Genomic DNA, 26377 nt, shown 5'->3' with positions numbered 1-26377 from the left:
AAGGCAATTTTTTCAATAATTTCTGTAGGAGACAGAATTGTAAAGATTTGAGCTGCTTTTTATAATTTTAAGGGCAAGAAACTCTATGAGGTCATCATGTTGGCATTGGTGATGTCATCGGTGTAGTAGGAGACCACATGCCATCAGCTCCCCAGTTTACTTACCCTCTTTAACTCTTTACTTTCTGGTTTCCCCCTGCGGATATTCTCTCGGGAAATAGTTTTTTTTCCCTTAGTTTTAGGACACATCGTAGAGAAACCTGTAACTGGTACTAAGCAGGTCCCTGCCACAGCAGAAGCTCATTACAGGCCATGCTGTACAGGAGGCGGAATGAGGATGTTTCTTGTTTCTTATGTTTGTCTTTGTTTGGTTTTTTTCACCTTATAATTTGTATCAACTGATTTGTATCAAATTCTAAACAAATAATAGAATTACGTTTTTTGGGTCAGATATCGGAATCTTTGCGTCCTGGAGACTCCTGAGCGTTATATTTATTCTTTCCCCACCGGGATTTTTAATCTATAATCTAATGTATAGATTAACTATTTAATGAATAAATTATTATGATCTTTAAATTGTCTCAATTATCAATTGGACACGCGTGGGGCGAGGCCGGGTGCGCACCCAGCGGGAAACCTTTTCTCATGCGTAGCGCGGCACAAAGTGTCCTCGCGGATTCGGGTTTTTAATCTGTTTACGTTGCGCTGGTAAATAATCCGATTGGCTAATAGTTTGTAGTTTATGACATCTGATATTTAGTAACCAGTTGTTTCGGATAAAGGGATATTGGAATAAAGGCGGCACCTGCGCGGTGGGGGGCGAGGGGGTCACCACTTCTTTCATTGGCAGGTACATGACACTCCTACGCAAAGATACAGCGCACGTTATACGGAGGGAATCTATAAGGGATACTCAACATATATATATATATATAGTGAACGTAAGGGCGATTCTAGCACGGCCAGAGAGAAAGAAGAAGAGAGAGAGGAGAAGAGTGAAAGAAGGAGAGAGAAAGAAAAAAGCCAGAGGAGAAAGAAAGAAAGAAAGAAAGAAAGAAAGAAAGAAAGAAGTGAGAGAAGGAGAGAGAAAGCCCCGAAATGTCTCTTAATGCAGCTACAGGTCAGAAAATGATGTCACTGATACCGAGTATCCCGTAGAAAGCTGTCTGCTTTGTTTTGGAGGAGGTTTAGGCTTTTTAGGGTTAATTTGGGTTCGTAATCAGTATTTATCTCTATGGAAGCTATTTGTGCGGGAATCATTAATTAATCCCCATTGATAATCAGCCATCGAGGTATATTTGGGCAGGTTTTGATTGAAATGTTGGTTATTTATTGATACAAATGAACTGCTGATTAATCTGCCAAAGAAAGGCCTTTCATTCCTTAGCGGATTTCGGTTAATCTGTAACTTCGTTTCCTCTAAAAGGGGTTAATTACCTGAAAAACCACAACTTCTGAGCCGGAAATGATGTTTTTAATGGTTTATTCAGTTATGAAACCGGTAACTAGGTGGAAAAGTACATTTATTAGCGTTTTTACCAAAATATGTGCTCAGTGTCAGTAAAGTCCAAGATCTTAAATTATAGAGAATTAACCCATTAAACACGTCGCTGTCATTAGGTCGTTTTACACGGGACTGTCTCTTTAACCCATTAAACACGACGCTGTCATTAGGTCGTTTTACACGGGACTGTCTCTTTAACCCATTAAACACGTCGCTGTCATTAGGTCTCTTTACACGGGACTGTCTCTTTAACCCATTAAACACGGCACTGTTATTAGGTCTCTTTACACGGGACTGTCTCTTTAACCCTTTAAACGCGTCGCTGTCATTAGGTCACTTTACATGAGACCGTCCCTTTAACCCATTAAACACGTCATTGGGTCCTGTTACACATCACTATCCTGTTAACCCATTAAATATATCACTGCCAGTAGATTTTGTGACTCCTACATGAGACAAACAGAGCATCAGAACCATTGATAAATAGCTTAGTTCTGCAGGGTGAGAAGAGCCGGCGTGGATCGTTTACTAATCACCGGTAATTATCGCTCTCATTCATTTCTCAGGCTGGGAGAAGATTGAGCTCCGCTCCTTCATTTTAGGCCTCGTTGTCCTCTGTCTCTCCTACCTACTATTGCTCCAGAAGAGGAGAGGCAAACTTCCCCCGGGCCCTCGACCTCTGCCCCTGCTGGGCAATCTCCACCAACTGGACACCAAAGACCTGGTCAAGTCCCTGGAGGCCGTACGTCTGCCGTCTCTGAATTCAATTAACCTGTAATGAATAAATTATCGATACTTTGGGTTTCTCGTAAATACGCGGTTTCTCATTTGACGGAATTTCCCTCTTTTTTCTCTTTTCTTCTTCCGTGTTCCGTCACCGTTAGTTGAGTAAGAAGTACGGTCCGGTCTTCACCGTCTACCTAGGACGGAAACCCAACGTGATTCTCTACGGGTACCGGGCGGTGAGAGAGGCTCTGGTGGAGCAGGCGGATAACTTCAGCGGGAGAGGAGACTTCGCGGCCGTTCACTCCTTCACCAAAGGGAACGGTAAAGAGCAATTTCCCCAAAAACCACACGGTCCCCATATAAATAATTTACTAGAACCAAACCCAGGGATCCTTCTACATCCAACCAGATCAGGGAGAACAAAGAGAGAAAGGTGGAAAGATAATGAGAAAAAAGGGAGAAGAGAAGAGGCGAAATCAAAGAGACAGAGCAGGGAGACAGAGCGGGGAGACAGAGCAGGGAGACAGAGCGGGGAGACAGAGCGGGGAGAAAGAGCAGGGAGAAGACAGGGAGACAGAGCAGGGAGAAGACAGGGAGACAGAGCGGGGAGACAGAGCGGGGAGACAGAGCAGGGAGAAGACAGGGAGACAGAGCAGGGAGACAGAGCGGGGAGACAGAGCAGGGAGACAGAGCGGGGAGACAGAGCGGGGAGACAGAGCGGGGAGACAGAGCGGGGAGACAGAGCAGGGAGACAGAGCGGGGAGACAGAACAGGGAGACAGAGCGGGGAGACAGAGCGGGGAGACAGAGCGGGGAGACACCTTTGGTACAGAGGAACCTCGCGTTCTTCTTCTGGCCTCCATCCCAGATCATGTAGACAAACAATAAGATATAAATCATATCTGTGCCGAGTTCCAGAACACTCGATACGAGGATTACCGCTTTATTATCCGCGAGAGAGAACATTCAACACAACTATACAACCCCGAACAAACAGTAATGTGATCCGCGCGCCCCGGGAGGAGCAGGGGGGTAAAGACTACTTCACAAACACAATGTGATCGCTGAACCCAACAACGTCTTCAGGTCCGGCCCGGGTAGGGAATTCCGATGGTCAGGGAGACGCTTTATGAACGGTCAGCATAGAGGGAGAAGTCTGTAGCGCTGTTCGGTTCCAGGTTAATAATCTGAGAGCCGGGTGTTGGGTTTTGGGGATGATTGTTGGGGAATTGGGTCTGTGTTGTCCCGCTAGCCCAAAGACACGCAAGGATTTTGTCACTGATGAAGCTATTGTAACTGGAAACATTGCCTACAGTCTGTAGCGGGAACAGAAAAGGGTAAAATCTCAAGACAGGCATAGCGTGGGGGTCTTTCCATTCCGCTGGTAGAGACTTCATATCATGGGAGCCTCCGCCAGAAAGTAGACTTCTAGGTCTTGTGATTTCTTGATCCATGAAGAAACCAAGTGACAGAGTCTAGAACCTGATATTAGAGGTGGGATAGAGACAGTTTAGAAGGAAAGGTTAGACTGGCGGTACCCGCGTGCGATGAGTACATGCGCAGTAATCCACGCTCTGACTCCAGGAATCGCCTTCTCCAACGGAGAGAAATGGAAGGTCCTTCGACGCTTTGCTCTCGCCACCTTGAGGAATTTTGGGATGGGTAAGAGGAGCGTCGAGGAGCGAATCCAGGAAGAGGCCCAGTTTTTGTTGGAAGAGATCGGGAAAACCAAGCGTGAGTATCCCCACTCAGCGTGGACTGACCTGAAAAGGTAACCTACTGGAGCAAAGGCCAGTCACTCACACTTATACAAGGCACTGAACACTAACACACATGTACACACACTAATACGCACACAACACTATACCCAGACACTCACACTAACACAACTAGATGCTCGACACTAACACACAGTAACACACGTACACCCTGACACTCACACTAACACACCCAGACCCAGCCACAGGCAGCCAATGAGAGATCAGAGGCAGGACCTCCATGATGTCACAACTCCATTTCTGATGGGATGTCATATGGCAGAAGGTGAGTTACTGAGCGACATATCGCTGCCGAGCGCGGACTCACCATAGGGCAAGTCATCACTCGCTGGCGACATAACATGTCAGACGTGGCTCTGCTATTGGTCGGCGTTATACACAATGGGCTGTCCTTATTGGATACACAGACTGGATTTTTCAGTCGGCTCCTCCCTTCTTCAGAGCCGCCGGCGGTTGCCCGTTGACGGTTGATCTCGTATCCCACTTCACACCAGGGTCACCTCTCTCTCTCCACAGAGACTCCATTCGATCCCACCCTCTACCTGAGCCGCGCCGTCTCCAACGTCATCTGCAACATCGTCTTCGGAAACCGCTTTGATTATAAAGACGAGAAATTCCTGAGCCTTCTCGGGTTACTCAACGACAACTTCCGCCTGATCAGCTCCGGCTGGGGAACGGTGAAAAAAACAAATAATAATAATAATTAATTAATTAAATAATAATTAATAATTATTAATAATTAATAATAAATTAAAAATAAATACGTTTAATTAATAAATTAATTGATAATCATAATTTAAAAAAAAAATGGAAATAGAGATTTATGAGAGCAGAATAAAAAATCCAAAATCATTTTTTCCTCCTTAAAAATGTTATGAAGATGGTTAGATGCAAATTCTCCTATTGGCTGCCTACTCTCTTATGAGCCAATGAGAGAGCCGAGGCAGAATCTTCATGAAGTCACAACTCCATTTCTGGTGGGTTGTTTTATAGGGAAAAATGTGAGTTTCCTATATTTTGACCCAATTCCCAGTTTTAAATTGGTTTTCAGGTTCCTCAGAAAAAATGGCATCTGACATAATTATTGTGCTAAATATGGCTTAATGCAACTTTAGGGACTGTATTACCCTCTACCACTCCTGCTGGGAGACGGTTCCGCTTATCTAACACCCGCTCAGTAAAGTAAAACAATTTGGTGACGATTTCTCGAAATGTATCACTCGCTTTGAGTTTGTTTTTAGTGCCCCCCTGAGAGTGTTTTAACCGTTTGAGTGCTGGAGGGTACATTCTATGGTTATCGTGTTACTCAACACCCAGGAATGTAGGATAAGGAACTTCACTCAGCACAAGCTGGGATAATCATATTTAGGAGGCAAACACAGACCATGAGCTTGGGAACTAGCCAATGAGCTCACAGCAAAGGCTCTGACCCCCTAGTGGCCAATTGAAGAATTGCACAGGTCATCAACCGAAACCTTCTTGCTTTTGCATATTGGAAATGTAAGGAATCTTAGATAGATCAATACATTTTACTTTAATGAGAGGGTGGTAGGTAAGTGGAACAGCCTCCCGGCAGAAGTGGTAGAGGGTAATACAGCGAGGGTATTAAACATGCATGGGATAGACATACGGCTCCTGAATCTAAGACGAGACCAACGACTGATTAAGGTTTGCGGCAGGAGAAACGGGCGACTAGACGGGGGCCGGATGGGGCCATTGGCGGGATATACGATATTTCACCATAAGTCCTTATTGATTTAGCCTTGAGAATGAACAAAGGGGAGTCAGGAAAGGGTTAAGATTTAGTAGGTTTTGTTAACTATGTATTAAAGATTTTGGGAAGATCATAGAGGTTTCTGTGAAGTCGTTGGGCCAATCAGCTTGGAGCTTCCATAACTCTCTCTACTTCCTCCAGTTCTATAACATTTATCCGGGGCTCATGAGGCTTCTGCCCGGACCCCACAATCGCATTTTCCGGAACTTCGAGAAGATGAAGCGCAGCATTCAGGAGATGGTGAGGCGTCACGAGGAGACCTTCCAGGAGGACTGTCCCCGGGACCTCGTAGACTGCTTTCTGGCCATGATGCACAAGGTGGGATCGGAATCTCTCATTTTACGGGGAATGAAGGAATTTTCCGTCATTCTTCAACGTTCTTACGCGCGTTTTATAACCAACTCCGCAGGAGAAAGGGAACCCGGCGAGCAGCTTCACCGCGGACACCCTGGCCATGACCACGCTCAACCTGTTCTTTGGAGGAACCGAGACGGTCAGCACCACCCTGAGATACGGACTCCTGATCCTCATGAAGTATCCGGGTGTTACCGGTAGGAAGCAAGGAAACAGCTCCTAACGGGAGGGGTTATATGGAGTAATAGGAGGGGTTATATAAAGCAATGGGAGGGGTTATATGGAGTAATAGGAGGGGTTATATAAAGTAATGGGAGGGGTTATATGGAGTAATAGGAGGGGTTATAGGGAGGGATATATATATAGGGCAGGAGGGGTTAAAGGGGGATAATAGGAGGGTTGTAGGGAGGTGTTATATGGAGTAATGGGAGGGGTTATAGGGAGGTTATATAGAGTAATAGGAGGGGTTATAGGGAGGGGTTTATGGAGTAATAGGAGGGTTGTAGGGAGGGGTTATATGGTGTAATAGGAGGGGTTATATGGAGTAATGGGAGGGGTTATATGATATAGGATGCTGCATGTTCTGATAATTATAAAAGATTTTATTATATAATCTGGGGGAAACGCCTTTATATTATGTAACTAATGATGTAATAATAAATACTGTGACATAATATGCAGGGAGGTATTTCTGGCACCTCCGCTCGGTGTAATTACTGATCCTCGGGGCGCTTCCTTTCTGGCTCGATGTGGTGACGGGGAGGAATCGGTAATGAGTAATACTAAGCAGACATTGGGCCCCGAGGGCCGGGCTGGTTATTTGTATAAAGCGTTGAGACGGTACGTTCGGTGCACCCGGCTGCCCAGGGGTTGGGGCAGATTAACCAGCCGGCTTAACAACCCAAGCTTTACAGAAATCAAAGGCATTTTCTCCCTGCTTTAACACAGCTGGAATCCCTGCTTTAATACAGATGACTCCGTTCATAGAACGAGTTTTATTATAGGGGGGGGGGTTAATCGTATTCATAAAAATCCTCCCTATTAGCTGGGAATAATTATCCACATATCCAGACCCATGCGTTAATTAAAGCGGCAGAAGCTCCGTTTTGTCCTTTTCTGCCACCCAATTGGCAACGGCGATAAAGCTGCCGGCCGGCAACCTAAGGAAACCAAACACCACGACAGAGCGCGTATCCATATATTAATAATGAATATTAACCCGAGGGGAAGCGTGTTAGGAAAGATCTGTTCTTAGGACCCTTAGAATGCTTCTATGGCAATAAAGCTTTCCGACCTATCACGCGACTCCAAGTCAAACAGACCCTGAGAAATTCCGCGTTGGGAATTATGACAAATTCCATCGATTCTGCTTCTAACCTTATATTTCTTTTCTCGGAGGCGTTTCCCGGGTAACGCGAGTCCGCAAAACGATCTCAACCCAAAAGAATAGTTTGCAAAGAATGGCCGGGGAAATAATACGCATAATCCGGCAAAATCCTCCGGTTCCCAGGGTGTTCATTTCTCCGCACGGCAACGCACCATAATACATTCCGTGTTACGGCAACGCGCGATAATACATTCCGTGTTACGGCAACGCGCGATAATACATTCCGTGTTACGGCAACACGCGATAATACATTCCGTGTTACGGCAACACGCGATAATACATTCCGTGTTACGGCAACGCGCGATAATACATTCCGTGCGCGATAATACATTCCGTGTTACGGCAACGCGCGATAATACATTCCGTGTTACGGCAACGCGCGATAATACATTCCGTGTTACAGTAACGCGCGATAATACATTCCGTGTTACAGCTCGCGTGTTATCTGCAGGTCATGCTTTATACACAGGGGGGTCAGAACGCTTCGGTTTCTGGATATAGAATATGGTTTTTCGTATAATATTGCAGGGCTTTAAATCTCTATTATTTAGAAACAAAGAGCCTGCCAGCAGATTGCCCCCCGGCGGCCCCCGTCTAGTCGTCCGTTTCTCCTGCTGTAAAGACTCAATCAGTCGTTGGTCTTGTCTTAGATTCAGGAGCCATATGTCTATCCCATGCATGTTTAATCCCCTCACTGTATAACCCTCTACCACCTCTGCTGGGAGGCTGTTCCACTTATCTATCTGTTATATGTTAACCCTGAGGCAGGTGTGGACCCAATCTATATACCAACATGTTAAAGGACTACTTATTAAAACATAACTGAAATGTACTTCAGAATCGAATAATATTTATATTGGTTCTGCATTCCTTTATGCTAATGAAGTCCGTTCCTCCATTGACTTTCATTAGTAGAAGAGTCTGGCAGGTGATTAAGACTGAGCCATTCTTCTGTTCCCCACAGGCAGTATGGGGAGTAGGAGTCGGGGGGTTTGTCTAGTAGATTGGGGCTCAGATAACAGAGCGAGAATTTATAAAAATGGCTGAAAACATTATATTATGGGCAGAAAATAAAACGGGTAAAAAAGGGAGAAAGAGAGAGAGAGAGAGAGAGAGAATGCATAAGCAGTAAAGCCATCAAAATGATTAACTCTTCTGATTTGAGAATATTTTATGAAAGAGCCCAAATTTCCCCATTGTACAGCGCTGCGGAATATGATGGCGCTATATAAAAACAATTAAATAATAATAATAATGCAGCTTTTCCCGCTAACGACAGCCTGGGACTTTTTCATTGATTCAGGTCAGACCCTACGTACGCTGCATAAGAACTCTTTGCTTCATCTTTGAGTCCTGCTTTAAACGAGGTGGTTTTAAGGTGTTTTCAGACTCTCCGTTTCTTCTCTTTCTGACCAGAGAGAGTCCACGAGGAAATAGACAAAGTGATCGGAAGGAACCGCCGCCCGGCGGCAGAGGATCGGAGCAGGATGCCGTACACCGACGCCGTGATCCACGAAATCCAGCGTTTCACCAACGTCATCCCTCTGAGCCTCCCGCACCGCGTCGTCGAGGACACCTGCTTCAGGGGTTACCAGCTCCCCAAGGTGATGCACCCGGTGGTCCGCGCCGACGTCTCAGAGGGACTGAGGACTGGGGGGAAGCGGGTTGGTGTTAGAACCATGTGGTTGCCCCCGTGAACATCTAAGAGGTCCTACAGACATCTCCTGGCCCGGCCCTGGAGAACCTCCGTCTGTGAGGTAGGGGAGACGGGGCTGCAGGTCACAGGGTGGGGTGGCATTGATAGGACATAGACTTGGAGTGAGGAACATCACGATGGCCACCAGGAGGTGATGGATCACGGACGGAAGCGGGGTAAATATCCTTGATTTTTTTCAGGGCACGGGGGTGATTCCGGTGCTGACCTCGGTCCACTCCGACCCGACCAAGTATGAGGAGCCGCAGAGGTTCAGTCCACAGAACTTTCTGGATGAGAATAACCGCTTCAAGGCTAATGACGCCTTCATGCCCTTCTCTGCAGGTAATCCGCTCCAGACACGGCTGCGCTAACTTCCTTATTACCCTTCAGAAGGGCTGCTAGGCCCCCGGGAAGCCATTTATCTCCCCAGACGGATATCTCTAAAGACACGAAGCCAGCGCTCTCTCCGGTCCTCCGATAAGAGGTCACCGCGATTCCCACTACTGCTATGTATCCGCTCCCGAGTTACTGTATCTTCAGGAGATAAGTGTCTACCGTCGTACGAGGGGTTAATTTTCGGGCGTACGTCCCTGAGTCATCGGATCATGTGGTATTATATAAAGGGCAGGCCGCGCAGGTCACTTTAATCTCTTTATATCATGTTACAGCGGCTTATATAACAGAGATGGGAAGTCGCTCCGTATTCGTTATATAACCTTTATATAATACCCGGGGGCCACAGGAGGGGCCGGCCCTTAAACATGTCGCTGTCATTAGTACCCGGTTGCCCTAGGAGGGGCCGGCCCTTAAACATGTCACTGTCATTAGGACCCGGTGGCCCTTGGAGGACCGTGTCTCTGTCGGTGTGTTTCTGAGGGGTCTGACCCGGTCTCGTCCTCTCTTGCAGGGCGGCGGATCTGTCTGGGCGAGGGTTTGGCTCGGATGGAACTTTTCATTTTTTTCACCACCATCCTTCAAAACTTTGATCTGCAGCCCACGACACCCCCCGATCTCATCGACCTCACCCCATCCATCAGCGGGGTGGGAAACCTACCCCCCGCGTACCAGCTCCGCATCGTTCCTCGATAACATTCTCCTGAGGCCCCCCAAAAACACCCAAAACCCCGAAAAAATGTATTCCCGAAATGATAAAATCACATTTATTGCGAAATCTGCGCGATTCACTATAATATACCGTATGTAGCAGAAATAATGATTATTTTTATTATAAATATTAGATTTACAAATAAATGATATTAAAAATGTATCATAATTGAGTTTTTTTAAAAAATATATATATTTATTAGAGTCAGAGCCACAAATCGCGGTCACCAGATCCTCGCGGTAACGTTGGTAAGGATTGATAATGCGTTTGGACACCGTGTTTCTGTTTGAAGTTTTAAATAAAGCTTCCAAAAAAATGCTATTATTGAGCTAAAAAAGAAATTCAGTAAACCAAAACTTTATTGCATTCGCGCAGCATTCTTCTCAGAATATTCCCTTCCTTTTTTAATGAAAACTGGACGGAACGGTTGATAAAGCAGGGACCGGGCGCTTGTGACCGGTGAGTCTGACACCGACTGTAGAATTCACGTCAGAATCTTCAGCAGGGGGGATCTCAGGGTGTCGTTCCGGGCTTTTACACAGGTGTGTGTGTGTGTGTGGGGCGGTGTAAATATTTTAAGGGTCATGATGTGTGTCACGTGACCTTCTCCGCCCGCTCATTATCTCCGTTTTATTTCACCGTGAAGTTAATCGGATTATCCGCCGCGATCAATACACCCTGCGCTGGTAATGATTACGTAACAGCCCCGCGGGGTGTCAGAGCCCGGATCCGCCCCGTTATAGAGCCGGATCAGATGGTTTTTTTTGCCGAGGCTCAGATATTTTTTGGCACAAATATTTCATTTAGAACGGCAGAGACCCCCGAAGTCTGCCTCCGGGGGCGGGGGGGTTAACCCGCTAACCGCCAGTCGTTAGCACCAAATATATTAGTGCTTTATAGACTATTATTGTAAAATTTTTTTTATAAAATACGTTAACCCTTTAGTAGCCCATCACACAGACCCAACCGCATCGATTCGTTAACAGCGGCAGTCAAATGGCTCTAATAACGGCCCTTATTCTGAATGAAGTCACCTGTATTCAAGCAGGGAAACCAGCTGTGACATAGCAGGCAGAAAAGCACCAATCGGATCCTCGGAGTCGGCTTCTGGACTGTGTGACCCCGAGAATCTGCCCCTTCACCCCGAGACTGGGGTATAAACCCTGAGATAATTGGTTAAATCTGCGTCACGCGGTTTCCCCCGAATAAAGAGAATTATCGTTTATATCGCTGATAATCGGGTTGGGCGGGGCTGCAGAGCGAGGAGAGAGAATTAATTTTATTAATCCGACTGAAAATAATCAGGGAGGGGAATAAAGTCCTGAATAAAGAAACCCAGAACCTGCCGGCGGATCGGCCCCATCCGGCCCGTCTGGACACCCCCTTCTCCTGCTGTAAAGACTTAAACCTTAACCAGTCACTGGAGCCGTATGCCTATCCCATGCATGTTTAATACCCTCACTGTATTACCCTCTACCACCTCTGCCGGGAGGCTGCTCCACTTATCTACCACCCTCTCAGTAAAGTAAAACTTCCTTACATGACATTTATCTGTACCCAGAACCAACACAACCAATTGTCTTTCAAATAATCTGAACCCGACTCCCCCGCTTGAATAAATACCGTAACAAAGTGATATAGCGCCCTCTAGTGCCCAAATCTATTCATGCCGCTTCACTGATTTATCTATACATTATACAGGGGCCGGTCACTGATTTATCTATACATTATACAGGGGGCCGGCTCACTGATTTATCTATACATTATACAGGGGCCGGTCACTGATTTATCTATACATTATACAGGGGGCCGGTCACTGATTTATCTATACATTATACAGGGGCCGGTCACTGATTTATCTATACATTATACAGGGGCCGCTTCACTGATTTATCTATACATTATACAGGGGGCCGGTCACTGATTTATCTATACATTATACAGGGGCCGCTTCACTGATTTATCTATACATTATACAGGGGCCGGTCACTGATTTATCTATACATTATACAGGGGGCCGGCTCACTGATTTATCTATACATTATACAGGGGCCGGTCACTGATTTATCTATACATTATACAGGGGGCCGGTCACTGATTTATCTATACATTATACAGGGGGCCGGTCGCTGATTTATCTATACATTATACAGGGGCCGGTCACTGATTTATCTATACATTATACAGGGGCCGGTCACTGATTTATCTATACATTATACAGGGGCCGGTCACTGATTTATCTATACATTATACAGGGGCCCGGTCACTGATTTATCTATACATTATACAGGGGGCCGGTCACTGATTTATCTATACATTATACAGGGGCCGCTTCACTGATTTATCTATACATTATACAGGGGCCGGTCACTGATTTATCTATACATTATACAGGGGGCCGGCTCACTGATTTATCTATACATTATACAGGGGCCGGTCACTGATTTATCTATACATTATACAGGGGGCCGGTCACTGATTTATCTATACATTATACAGGGGGCCGGTCACTGATTTATCTATACATTATACAGGGGCTCGCTGATGGGTGCCCCCACAGAGTATGTAAAAGAATCCCCCCCCCCCCCGGACACTGAATGTGTCACTAAAATAACGGAAAGTAAATCTTTTCTACCCAAATACAGCAAATACGCAGAATACAAAGTAAGAAATCACAAAGAAAGAAACCTGAAACGCATAAAAAAATCAGTGTAAGAAGAAAAAGATATAATTTTAAAAGTATAACAATTTTTTTCAAAAATAGACCTTAAATATAGAAATATTCCTAAAAAACGCTTTTCTCAGCCGCAGCATTAGTGGGAAGAACGAAGTCAAATTGCAAAAATGTGATTCTTTTTTTTCTGTTTTTTTTATATTTATTTTTTTTTTTACATTAAATTCATACTAAATTATATACAAAGAAAAGTGCTATAAAGACAAAGCCCCCACCTGTCCCGTGTCGTGAAGGGGTTAAGTGCGGCGGGGGCTGCAGTACGGGGGGCCGGCAGCAGGTGGCGCTCCACACTCAACGATATTCACAGAAGGAGAAAAAAAAACAACTTTCATTATTGCGGTTTTTGCTAAACCTGTGATTTGGAGGGGCCGCTGGGGCCACGGGAATCGGGAGGCTATTTATATCCCAAATTTCTGCTTCTTTTCATCCCCCCTCCCAAACTGTTTGGTTTGCCTGTTACAGTAGCAATGTGCCATCTCTGCCTGGATGCAGTTCTATGCATCCACTACACCTTATGTAAACTATATAAGAACCAGATCCGCACCCGGCTGCCGGTGGTAATGAGGTAATCTTTATTGCAGCTTTTTTTTCAGTATAAGTTTTGTAAATCTCTTCTTTATTTAAAAAATAAACTATTTCTCGGCGTTAACCCTTTCTCGTAGCGCACACCCCGTAGCGTAAAAGGGGTGGGGTTCACTGGGGGGGTAAAACCTGTCTTCCAGTCTCTCCCATAGAGCCTATTGTTTGAAACCCCAGAGGTCCTCTATCTGCCCCACTCCCCGTTTAGTGAATAAGCCCCCATTCTGTGTCTCCTGCCCGTTCTGGGGTGATTTTGGCCGGCTTTGGGGTTGGTTTTTTTTAGGACTTGTGCTTTTTGTTTGGCAATTAGTAGAACTCGGATCATCCTTACAAAGGCGGCCGGGGCCAACAAACAACAATCAGCAACGATAGAGGAGGGATAACTCATTGGGGAGGAATAATCCTGCAGATCCTGAGAACGGGAAGTTCAGACGGCTTCTCCCGTGTGATACAGATAAGGGGGGGGATTTATATACTGGAATCGCTTCCCCCCCTCGAGCTCCCCCGGAACACACATTGGGGGGGATCTCCTGCCACCCAATTACCCCAGAATCCTTACTGCCCCCCACCCTCCATTTCTGTCTTCCCCATCTTTCTCCTTTGCTTTTTTACCCCTCTGCCCCCCCAAGTGGATGAATGCAGTGAGACCCCAGAAGTTAATACCCCCCCCCGGGAATTAAACCCGGGAAAGCAGCGTCCGGTCCTCTCTGCCCTGCGCCGCGTCTCTCCTCGGTTCGGAGGGTCATCTCCCCGTCCAGGGCTGCAGACTGTGGGGGAGAGCAGCCCCCCCCCCCCGGCTCCTGGCCCGTGGGCTCCTCGTGTCTGACCCGCATCACGGTGACGGCAGCCGGTGCTGCGCAGAGACTCCCACCGTACGAGCGCCATCAAACGGTACCGGCACACGAGACAGGGACGTGAATACCCTTCTGTCCGCTGGCTGCAGGAGGGAGAAAGAGAGCGTGATGGAGGGCAGACGCGAGAGAGAGAATGTGGAAGAGAGAATGCTAGAGAGAGAGAATGAGACAGAGAGAGAGAGAGAATGAGACAGAGAGAGAGAGAATGAGACAGAGAGAGAGAGAGAATGAGACAGAGAGAGAATGCGAGAGAGAGAGATTGAGAAAAAGAGAATGAGACAGAAAGAGAAAAGTGAGAAAGAATGAGAAAGAGAAGGAATGTGAGAGAGAAGGAAAGAATGAAAGAAAAAGAGAGAGAATGAGACAGAAAGAGAAAACGTGAGAGAAACTTGTGGAAGAGAAAATGAGAGACAGAATGTGAGGGAAGACAGGGACCGCGCAGTGCATGCTGGGACCGCGCAGTGGTGCCCCTTGTGACCTCACTTAGACGTCTCTAATTTAAAGGGAATCTGCAAACTACCCCCCAGACTCTAAACGAAATATCTTTAACCCAACCGCCCCCGGCCAAACAGCCCCGGCTGGGGTATTTACTGAGCTGAGTGCGCTCTCGGAGCCGCTCACCGAGTCTGTATTTATCTTTGGCTTCCGCTCTTTCTTTCGCGTCGAAATACCAGACAGTGATGGCGTACCTGCGGGGAGGAAAAAATGATGCATTACCAAGAGTGAAAATACCCTTACTGGGGTAATCAGTGCAAAAATACCTCCCACTAGGGCAGTATATAAATACCCTTCCTGGGGCAGTAAGTGTGTAAATACCCTCACCCGGGTAATCAGTGCATAGATACCCCTCCTGGGGCAGTAAGCATGCCCAGTCTACAGGTGTAGTAACCCATTGTGTGCCGGAGCAAAGTGTAGAGGTGGAGCGGTGCATTCAAAGCCTTAATCCTGTTGCCCCGGGCCCCTGCACTATGTGTATATATAGTTATATGTATGTTATATGTTTATATGTTATAAGTGTATGTAGTTATATGTTATAGGTATATATTTGTATATATTATTTGTATATGCTATATGTGTATATATGTTATATGTTATATGTGTATATATTATTTGTATATGTTATATGTTATATATGTTATATGTGTATGTATGATATATGTTATATGTGTTATATGTTATATGTTTGTATGTAATAAGTGTATGTAGTTATATGTTATAGGTATATATTTGTATATATTATTTGTATATGCTATATGTTATATATGTTATATGTTATATGTGTATATATTATTTGTATATGTTATATGTTATATATGTTATATGTGTATGTATGATATATGTTATATGTGTTATATGTTATATGTTTGTATGTAATAAGTGTATGTAGTTATATGTTATAGGTAAATATTATTTATATATGTTATATTTGTATATATTATTTGTATATGTTATATGTGTATGTATGTTATATGTTATAGGTATATATTTGTATATATCGTATTATATGTGTATATATTATTTGTATATGTTATATGTGTATGTATGTTATATGTTATAGGTATATATTTGTATATATCGTATTATATGTGTATATATTATTTGTATATGTTATATGTGTATATATTATTTGTATATGTTATATGTGTATATATGTTAAATGTTATATTTGTATATATATACGGTTCTATAGGGTACATAACACATGTGCTCGGCTTACCGTGTGGCATACGCTGGTTTCACTTCATGAGGATTTCGACGATCCGACCAGAAGATCAATAACCGGTCAAATATCGGCTCAATATTAGCAACAACTGAGCGGCCCTCGGGGAATATCTGGAGGAGACCCCCATGGACCTGCGCAGCAAAGACACACATGTCACGGGGTCGCGTAACACGGGACTGTCTCTTTAACCCATTAAACACGTCGCTCTCATTAGGTCACGTAACACAGTGCCTTCATTTATTAAGTCTATTAAACAGTAGTGGATACAGTGCTGGGCAGCCCTACCTTGGTGTCCCAGTTCTGATTAAGGTAGTAGATACAGGTTAAGCAGCGTCCGTCTCTGTTTGGATTATCCACGTGTCTCACGTATCCCATTCCATTCCCGGGATAACACGCGACCATCGCCTGCAAACACAACACAACATACTCAGCATTGCTGCACAATCTGTATTATTATACAGCGCGGGGTATAGATACTCGGTATTATTATACAGCGCGGGGGTATAGATACTCGGTATTATTATACAGCGCGGGGGGGTATAGATACTCGGTATTATTATACAGCGCGGGGGGTATAGATACTCGGTATTATTATACAGCGCGGGGGGTATAGATACTCGGTATTATTATACAGTGCGGGGGGGTATAGATACTCGGTATTATTATACAGCGCGGGGGTATAGATACTCGGTATTATTATACAGCGCGGGGGGTATAGATACTCAGTATTATTATACAGCGCGGGGGGTATGGATACTCGGTATTATACAGCGCGGGGGGTATAGATACTCGGTATTATACAGCGCGGGGGGTGTAGATACTCGGTATTATTATACAGCGCGGGGGTATAGATACTCGGTATTATTATACAGCGCGGGGGGGTTGGGTGTAGATACTCGGTATTATTATACAGCGCGGGGGGTATAGATACTCGGTATTATTATACAGCGCGGGGGGTATAGATACTCGGTATTATTATACAGCGCGGGGGTATAGATACTCGGTATTATTATACAGTGCGGGGGTATAGATACTCGGTATTATTATACAGCGCGGGAGGTATAGATACTCGGTATTATTATACAGCGCGGGGGGGTTGGGTGTAGATACTCGGTATTATTATACAGCGCGGGGGGTATAGATACTCGGTATTATTATACAGCGCGGGGGGTATAGATACTCGGTATAATTATACAGCGCGGGGGGTATAGATACTCGGTATTATTATACAGCGCGGGGGTATAGATACTCGGTATTATTATACAGCGCGGGGGGTATAGATACTCGGTATTATTATACAGCGCGGGGGGTATAGATACTCGGTATTAATATACAGCGCGGGGGGTGTAGATACTCGGTATTATTATACAGCGCGGGGGGTATAGATACTCGGTATTATTATACAGCGCGGGGGGGTTTAGATACTCGGTATTATTATACAGCGCGGGGGGTATAGATACTCGGTATTATTATACAGCGCGGGGGGTATAGATACTCGGTATTATTATACAGCGCGGGGGTATAGATACTCGGTATTATTATACAGCGCGGGGGGTATAGATACTCGGTATTATTATACAGCACGGGGGGGTATAGATACTCGGTAATATTATACAGCGCGGGGGGTATAGATACTCGGTATTATTATACAGCGCGGGGGGGTATAGATACTCGGTATTATTATACAGCGCGGGGGGTATAGATACTCGGTATTATTATACAGCGCGGGGGGGTATAGATACTCGGTATTATTATACAGCGCGGGGGTATAGATACTCGGTATTATTATACAGCGCGGGGGGGTATAGATACTCGGTATTATTATACAGCGCGGGGGGTATAGATACTCGGTATTATTATACAGCGCGGGGGGTATAGATACTCGGTATTATTATACAGCGCGGGGGTATAGATACTCGGTATTATTATACAGCGCGGGGGGTATAGATACTCGGTATTATTATACAGCGCGGGGGTATAGATACTCGGTATTATTATACAGCGCGGGGGGTATAGATACTCGGTATTATTATACAGCGCGGGGGTATAGATACTCGGTATTATTATACAGCGCGGGGGGTATAGATACTCGGTATTATTATACAGCGCGGGGGGTATAGATACTCGGTATTATTATACAGCGCGGGGGGTATAGATACTCGGTATTATTATACAGCGCGGGGGGTATAGATACTCGGTATTATTATACAGCGCGGGGGGTATAGATACTCGGTATTATTATACAGCGCGGGGGGTATAGATACTCGGTATTATTATACAGCGCGGGGGGTATAGATACTCGGTATTATTATACAGCGCGGGGGGTATAGATACTCGGTATTATTATACAGCGCGGGGGGTATAGATACTCGGTATTATTATACAGCGCGGGGGGTATAGATACTCGGTATTATTATACAGCGCGGGGGTTGGGTAGATACTACCGGGTATTACTATCGAGTGTCTCAGAGCTGTAGGGAAAGTCCTGATACCCTGCAGATAAATCACATTCCAGCCGGACGGGGTAAGCAGAACGCTGCGGCTCGGGGGATATTTATATCTCGTTCCAGGAGGGGACTCGTGTGACTCGGTGGGAAAAGACATTTCATTCCCAGAATATCCCAAGGCTGGGGGCCCGGGGCAGGGCCACGGCGGGGCCCCTGTAACATGGTCCCTGTGTTTGGACATTTTAATAACAACCCGACGCCACTTTACACAAGTTCTGCCCCTTTGTACTGCGCCACGGAATACACTGGAGCTTATTACTACACGGAAAGCCCCGGGGCCGGGCCGGACAGGTGAGATTCTCCTAGTTAGTGGGGTAACTGCCCCTTTTACCCAACCGATGAGAGGAATATGAAGGGGCACCAAGTAATGCAGCTACTCTGAGTTAAATTACCTCCCTTACAGGGGCCGCTCTTCTACATATACCCCTACAGGGGCCGCTCTTCTACATATACCCCTACAGGGGCCGCTCTTCTACATATACCCCTACAGGGGCCGCTCTTCTACATATACCCCTACAGGGGCCGCTCTTCTACATATACCCCTACAGGGGCCGCTCTTCTACATATACCCCTACAGGGGCCGCTCTTCTACATATACCCCTACAGGGGCAGCTCTTCTACATATACCCCTACAGGGGCAGCTCTCCTACATATACCCCTACAGGGGCCGCTCCCCTACATATACCCCTATCCTGCCTTGAAGGGCCGATTCTTCACCATTTACCCCTAAACTGCTCTATAGGGTCGCATCTTCCTCGTACAGAAACCACGAGGGCTGCGCCTGGGAAAGCAGCTGCCCGCACACAGCGGCTGGGTGAGCGAGGGGTTAACGGCCCCGGGGCAGTTGCTCCCATAGTTTCCCTGCTGCGCTGTGTTTGGGATTCCTGAGCAGTGTGGATAGGGGTATCAGAGGGGGGGTCACGGGGCACAAACCCATTTATCAGCAGGCTGGGAAAAGGGGGCGAGATCACCGGGGGTATCCACTAATACTACACAGCAGCAGGGCCACCCCACCACGCACGCACTACTACACTGTGACACATATACACAGCGGCAGGGCCACCCCACCACGCACGCACTACTACACCGTGACACATATCCACAGTAGCAGGGCCACCCCACCACGCACGCACTACTACACCGTGACACATATACACAGTAGCAGGGCCACCCCACCACGCACGCACTACTACACCATGACACATATACACAGCGGCAGGGCCACCCCACCACGCACGCACTACTACACCGTGACACATATACACAGCGGCAGGGCCACCCCACCACGCACGCACTACTACACCGTGACACATATACACAGCGGCAGGGCCACCCCACCACGCACGCACTACTACACCGTGACACATATACACAGCGGCAGGGCCACCCCACCACGCACGCACTACTACACCGTGACACATATACACAGCGGCAGGGCCACCCCACCACGCACGCACTACTACACCGTGACACATATACACAGCGGCAGGGCCACCCCACCACGCACGCACTACTACACAGTGACACATATACACAGCGGCAGGGCCACCCCACCACGCACGCACTACTACACCGTGACACATATACACAGTGGCAGTGCCAGGTCTGGCATGAAGAGGGTTAAGCGCGGCTGCAGATGTCACGGTGACTCAGGACTTGGACTCTGGAAATCATTAACTTGCCGATGGCATTGAAGTCACCTCTTAAATCAGGAGAGTGAGTGAGAGGGGGTGAAGGTCACGATCGGCCATTTATTACCCTCCTGCCCCACCTGATTTACCCCCAACCCCTCCCCCTGCTTTCAGTAATACCATTCACAACTTCTCCCTCCTCAACATCTGAGAGATTTCACTCCATTCCCTCTAATCGCAGACCCTTCTGACAGATCGGCCCCATCCGGCCCCCGTATCCTGCTGTAAAGAGTCAAACCTTAATCTACCACTTCTGCTGGGAGGCTGTTCCATGAAATATAAACTTCCCAAATGACATCCCCGGGGCAGGAGATCACTGCAGCTTTCTGGTAGATTCTTAAGGCTTTTATGAGGTTTCTGACTATAAAAGAACAGAAGAAAACAAAGTCCCGTTCCCCGAAGGGTTAATACCCCGTCCCAACCCGGACTGTCTCCCCCGCCGCACACCAGGAACCGGAAAACACCCTCTTCCTGAATTATGTAATAAACTTCCCAAAATACTGACTAATGAGAGTCTATGGAGGAAGGGACTTCATTAGCATCGCCATAAAGCATCAGCTCAGTGTGGTGTTTGAGCCGGGAAATTCACCCAAAATATCACATGACTGACAGCGACGGCGACTCCAGATCTGCAGATAAAGGGGGGTTATTGGGGCAAAATGAGATAAAACCAGACGTTATTTTATACAGTGCTGGGGGTTATATTACTGTATACAGCGCTGGGGGGGTTATATTACTGTATACAGCGCTGGGGTTATATTACTGTATACAGCGCTGGGGGTTATATTACTGTATACAGCGCTGGGGGTTATATTACTGTATACAGCGCTGGGGGTTATATTACTGTATACAGCGCTGGGGGGTTATATTACTGTATACAGCGCTGGGGGGGTATATTACTGTATACAGCGCTGGGGGTTATATTACTGTATACAGTGCTGGGGGTTATATTACTGTATACAGCGCTGGGGTTATATTACTGTATACAGCGCTGGGGGGTATATTACTGTATACAGCGCTGGGGGGTTATATTACTGTATACAGCGCTGGGGGTTATATTACTGTATACAGCGCTGGGGGTTATATTACTGTATACAGCACTGGGGGTTATATTACTGTATACAGCGCTGGGGGTTATATTACTGTATACAGCGCTGGGGGTTATATTACTGTATACAGCGCTGGGGGTTATATTACTGTATACAGCGCTGGGGGGTTATATTACTGTATACAGCGCTGGGGGGTTATATTACTGTATACAGCACTGGGGGGTTATATTACTGTATACAGCGCTGGGGGTTATATTACTGTATACAGTGCTGGGGGGTTATATCACTGTATACAGCGCTGGGGGGTTATATTACTGTATACAGCGCTGGGGGTTATATTACTGTATACAGCGCTGGGGGTTATATTACTGTATACAGCGCTGGGGGGTTATATTACTGTATACAGCGCTGGGGGTTATATTACTGTATACAGCGCTGGGGGGTTATATTACTGTATACAGCGCTGGGGGGTTATATTACTGTATACAGTGCGGGGGTTATATTACTGTATACAGCGCTGGGGGTTATATTACTGTATACAGCGCTGGGGGTTATATTATTGTATACAGCGCTGGGGGGTTATATTACTGTATACAGCGCTGGGGGTTATATTACTGTATACAGCGCTGGGGGTTATATTACTGTATACAGCGCTGGGGGTTATATTACTGTATACAGTGCTGGGGGTTATATTACTGTATACAGTGCTGGGGGGTTATATTACTGTATACAGTGCGGGGGTTATATTACTGTATACAGCGCTGGGGGTTATATTACTGTATACAGCGCTGGGGGTTATATTACTGTATACAGTGCTGGGGTTATATTACTGTATACAGCGCGGGGTTATATTACTGTATACAGTGCGGGGGTTATATTACTGTATACAGTGCTGGGGGGTTATATTACTGTATACAGCGCTGGGGGTTATATTACTGTATACAGCGCTGGGGGTTATATTACTGTATACAGCGCTGGGGGGTTATATTACTGTATACAGCGCTGGGGATTATATTACTGTATACAGCGCTGGGGGTTATATTACTGTATACAGCGCTGGGGGGTTATATTACTGTATACAGCGCTGGGGGGTTATATTACTGTATACAGTGCTGGGGGGTTATATTACTGTATACAGCGCTGGGGGTTATATTACTGTATACAGTGCTGGGGGTTATATTACTGTATACAGCGCTGGGGGGTTATATTACTGTATACAGCGCTGGGGGTTGTATTACTGTATACAGCGCTGGGGGTTATATTACTGTATACAGCGCTGGGGGGTTATATTACTGTATACAGCGCTGGGGGGTTATATTACTGTATACAGCGCTGGGGGTTATTAATGTGAAAGAGTTAATATATGGAGGGTGAGATCTGATGTCATATTTTACTTCCCTTTCCCACTCACTGAGTAACTGTAACTTGTGGGGTCATTCAGGTCACAGCAGGTGACTTCCAACTGACATAAGCAGTAAATGCAGAGCTGGGAGACTCAGTGCAGCTGGTAAAAACTTTAAAAAGAAGTTAAAAAACCATTTTTGTTGAAAACGCAGTAAATTAAAGCCGTTTCTCTTATATTGGGAAGATTTATATTATTTAAGCTCACGTGTTTAAAATCTATGGATACACAGAGAGAAGGAGCTATGAGCTGTTACTGAGAGGGTGGGAGATAAATGGAACAGCCTCCCAGCAGAGGTGGTAGGGGGTAATACAGTGAGGGTATTAAACATGCATGGGGTAGACATACGGCTCCTGAATCTAAGACGAGACCGACGACTGATTAAGGTTTGAGTCGTTACAGCAGGAGAAACGGGCGACTAGACGGGGGCCGCCGGGGGCCGATCTGCCGGCAGGGTCTGGGTTTTCGATGACACGGCATCTGCCCCTCCCACTTCGGGGTGACAGACAGAAGCAGCGATGAGACTGGGAGACTGTTGTGCAGAGCGCAGGGTGTCGGAGTCTGACTTCGATGCTTCCTGTTTATGACCAAGTCGCTTCCTTAGTGTGATGGATGGCAGGACGAGGCTTTAATAAACGGCCCCGTCTGTCGCCCTGGAGCCTCCGCGCTGCACCGCGCAGGAACAAACGCACAGTGCCCCCAATAACCAGGAGTCTGCCCCTCCCACTGCCGGGCGACACAGACAGACGGGAGCGATAGGGCACAGACTTTGCCCCTCCCACTGCCGGGCGACACAGACAGAAGGGAGCGATAGGGCACAGACTTTGCCCCTCCCACTGCCGGGCGACACAGACAGACGGGAGCGATGGGGCGCAGACTTTGCCCCTCCCACTGCCGGGCGACACAGACAGAAGGGAGCAATGGGGTGCAGACTTTGCCCCTCCCACTGCCGGGCGACACAGACAGACGGGAGCGATGGGGCGCAGACTTTGCCCCTCCCACTGTCGGGCGACACAGACAGAAGGGAGTTATGGGGCACGGAGTCGGCTCCTCCCACTGCAGCGTGACAGACAGATGGGAGCGACGGGGTGCAGACATTACCCTTCCCACTGCAGGGCTGACGCGTTAACCCTTTATCAGCCGCATATCTCCAGCGCCCCCCCCGTGTGACATCACAGACCCCCTGCCCTTACCTTGGTCCTGCCGTTGATGACGTAACTCCCCAGCTTCCCGCCGCAGTGCATGATGACCTCATCAATCCGAGACATGAGGACCCCGATGTTCTCGCAGCCGGGCTCCTTGCCCTCCACCCACGTGATCTGGTCACCCCGGATGTTCTTGGACGGGATGGTCCTCTGACTGACCAGCTGGCCGTCCCGAAACTTCCCGCTCCTGTTGAGTAACTCGACCTCGTCCAAGACCCCGGAGCCCAGAGCGTCTCCCAAAAAGTGATCCTTGACACAAATCCCATAATAGGCCATGCAGGGCACGATGTAGTCCACGGCCATGCGCTGAGAGCCCGCCGTGACGCTCCCGCTCCTGGCGTGTCTGGAGGCCAAACAGCCCTCGTGTCTGCCGTTGGGCTCCTGATGAGTTGGGGCATCGCTGAGGAGCTCCGACTTCCACCTCTTGCCCTCCATAGGAGGGAACATCGAGGGTCCCGTTTCAGCCGGGGCCCCTCCGACCCCATTTTCCACCCACTTCCTCTTCGCAGCCAGACCCTCGGCCCTCCAGCTCACGGCCATCCCGAATTCCTGGCCCTTGGCACCGCCGCCGTCTCCCACGCTGGGAAAAGCCCCCATTGTCCCATTTTTCCGGATAAGCTGCTTCTCCCCGTTGACCAAAACACGACCCCTCGCGGGGCCGGTTCTGCAAGCCGGCACGGCCCCCTCCTCCTCAGCTTGGACAGGCTGGCTCTCGCCGTCGGCTGGGGCCGGGTGACGGCGGTGTCCCCCACCGAACGAGCTGCTGGAGCCGTGGACATCAGAAGGTGGTTGAGATGCCTTCACAGGATACAGCGGGAAGCTTTCCACCCCCATGCTGGCACAACGTACACCGGCCACCTCCTCCTGTTCTCCCGAGCGCCGCTTTTCTCTCCGGACTTTACTATTTAAATGCTGGTGCCCTCTTTCCATCTCAACAGAATCATGTCCTTGGCACGAAGCGCTCGCCCCGGCTCCATCATTCAACTCTCACCGCGGCTCCCGGTGGAAAGGAACGGGGCAAGGGTGTCATTCTCCTCCGAACTCCCCCCCACCACCACCGATACCGCCACCCCCAGCGACTCCTCTTCTGGTCTTTTCCTTCCAAATCCTGCTAAATAACATAAAGGGGGGGGTAACGAAAAAGGGGGAGGAAAAACAAGGCATTAACATTTTTAAAGCTGGTGGCCGCGCGTGGATCGTAATCGTCGGCGGATCGGCGGATCATCGCAGGGAATCGGATACAAAGTAACGGAAACCTTATTGTTTATAAACATTCCGCAGCGAACCGGTACTGGGGGGGGGGGTGGGGGTAAAAGGGGTTCATTAGGCATTTAACCCTGTGATTGCCAGGGAGGGTAATAGCTGAGTCGCAAGCAAGGGGTTAAAAAATACATATGGGAGAGAACGAAGAGTCCTTACCCAGGCAGGGGCAGCGGGGGTCTCCGCTTATTCCGCGTCCGCAAATCCACGGTGCGTTGGTGGCTTCCACCCAAAGGCCACTCCACGTACAGACAGCCCCCGAAACTCAGATGTCTGGCTTTTCTGCCCAGCCTGGGAGGTGCAAATGCTGCTGTGGGGTCCACTTCAGGGGGGGTTAGGGGGTATCTGGTGCTCCTCTGAACGGGTTAATAGGATTAGTTGGTGGTATTTAGAGGCAGTCCCGGTGCTGGGGTGGTCTGGATGCCAGTGGCAGTGGGGAGAGGGGGGCAGAAATGTCCCCCCTCCTGTAGACTCCTAGGGGCAGATAAACGCGCCCACCACTCACACCTCTGATGGAGGGCAGGATCTGAAGCCCCCCGGCCCCCGGAAGGTGTTGGTGTAATAGAGAGCGGCCCCCTCCCTCCGGACCCTGCAAGTCAGAGGCTCTCACTCCCTCTCCATAAGGCTTTGTGTCATATACACGTGCACCAGGGTCATGTGACAAGCGACAGGCACAGCGCTGCACCGCCGGCCGGCGGCCACCAGAGGGCGCCCGAGAGGAGCCGCAGCGGCGCAGAATACCCCGCATTCTTCTCATTTATATTTATATATACCCCCCCGACCCCCCCCTTTTATAGAAAAGGGTTTTTCTTAAAAAGAGAATATTTTTTACGTTTGGAAGCTGCCGATTGTCTTTCACCAACTCATCTCCCAGAAATCTCCGGCCTGTCTAATAATCTCTAATATTCTCCAATAATCTCTAATAATAACTAATAATCTCTAATAATCTCTAATAATAACTAATAATTTACCTGACCTTCCAATAACTTATTTCCTGATTCTGTCTACGAAACGTCTCCAGGAAGCGAATTCCACAACTTTACTGCCCTTA

At 47.6% G+C, this 26377-nt stretch overlaps 2 protein-coding genes across 2 annotated transcripts; one reads left to right on the top strand and one right to left on the bottom strand.

The window, feature by feature from the left end:
• The first annotated feature begins 1233 nt into the window (after window positions 1-1233).
• Window positions 1234-10306, top strand: LOC128502706 (cytochrome P450 2F2-like). The gene is made up of 10 exons (XM_053472597.1): window positions 1234-1246; window positions 2106-2245; window positions 2388-2550; window positions 3813-3962; window positions 4523-4683; window positions 5922-6098; window positions 6190-6331; window positions 8938-9125; window positions 9418-9559; window positions 10125-10306. The coding sequence occupies exons 1-10, from the start codon at window positions 1234-1236 to the stop codon at window positions 10304-10306; spliced, it is 1458 nt and encodes a 485-aa protein (XP_053328572.1).
• A 3299-nt stretch (window positions 10307-13605) lies between these two features.
• Window positions 13606-25119, bottom strand: EGLN2 (egl-9 family hypoxia inducible factor 2). Its single transcript, XM_053472601.1, has 5 exons — window positions 24055-25119; window positions 16498-16617; window positions 16207-16343; window positions 15111-15178; window positions 13606-14572 (listed from the first exon to the last, which is right to left on the bottom strand). The coding sequence occupies exons 1-5, from the start codon at window positions 24994-24996 to the stop codon at window positions 14520-14522; spliced, it is 1320 nt and encodes a 439-aa protein (XP_053328576.1). The 5' UTR covers window positions 24997-25119; the 3' UTR covers window positions 13606-14519.
• Window positions 25120-26377: the final 1258 nt, after the last annotated feature.

Source organism: Spea bombifrons, chromosome 8 (assembly GCF_027358695.1).
Source record: "Spea bombifrons isolate aSpeBom1 chromosome 8, aSpeBom1.2.pri, whole genome shotgun sequence".
In the NCBI taxonomy this organism is placed as follows: Eukaryota; Metazoa; Chordata; class Amphibia; order Anura; family Pelobatidae; genus Spea; species Spea bombifrons.
This window is presented reverse-complemented; position numbering and strand designations above follow the sequence as displayed.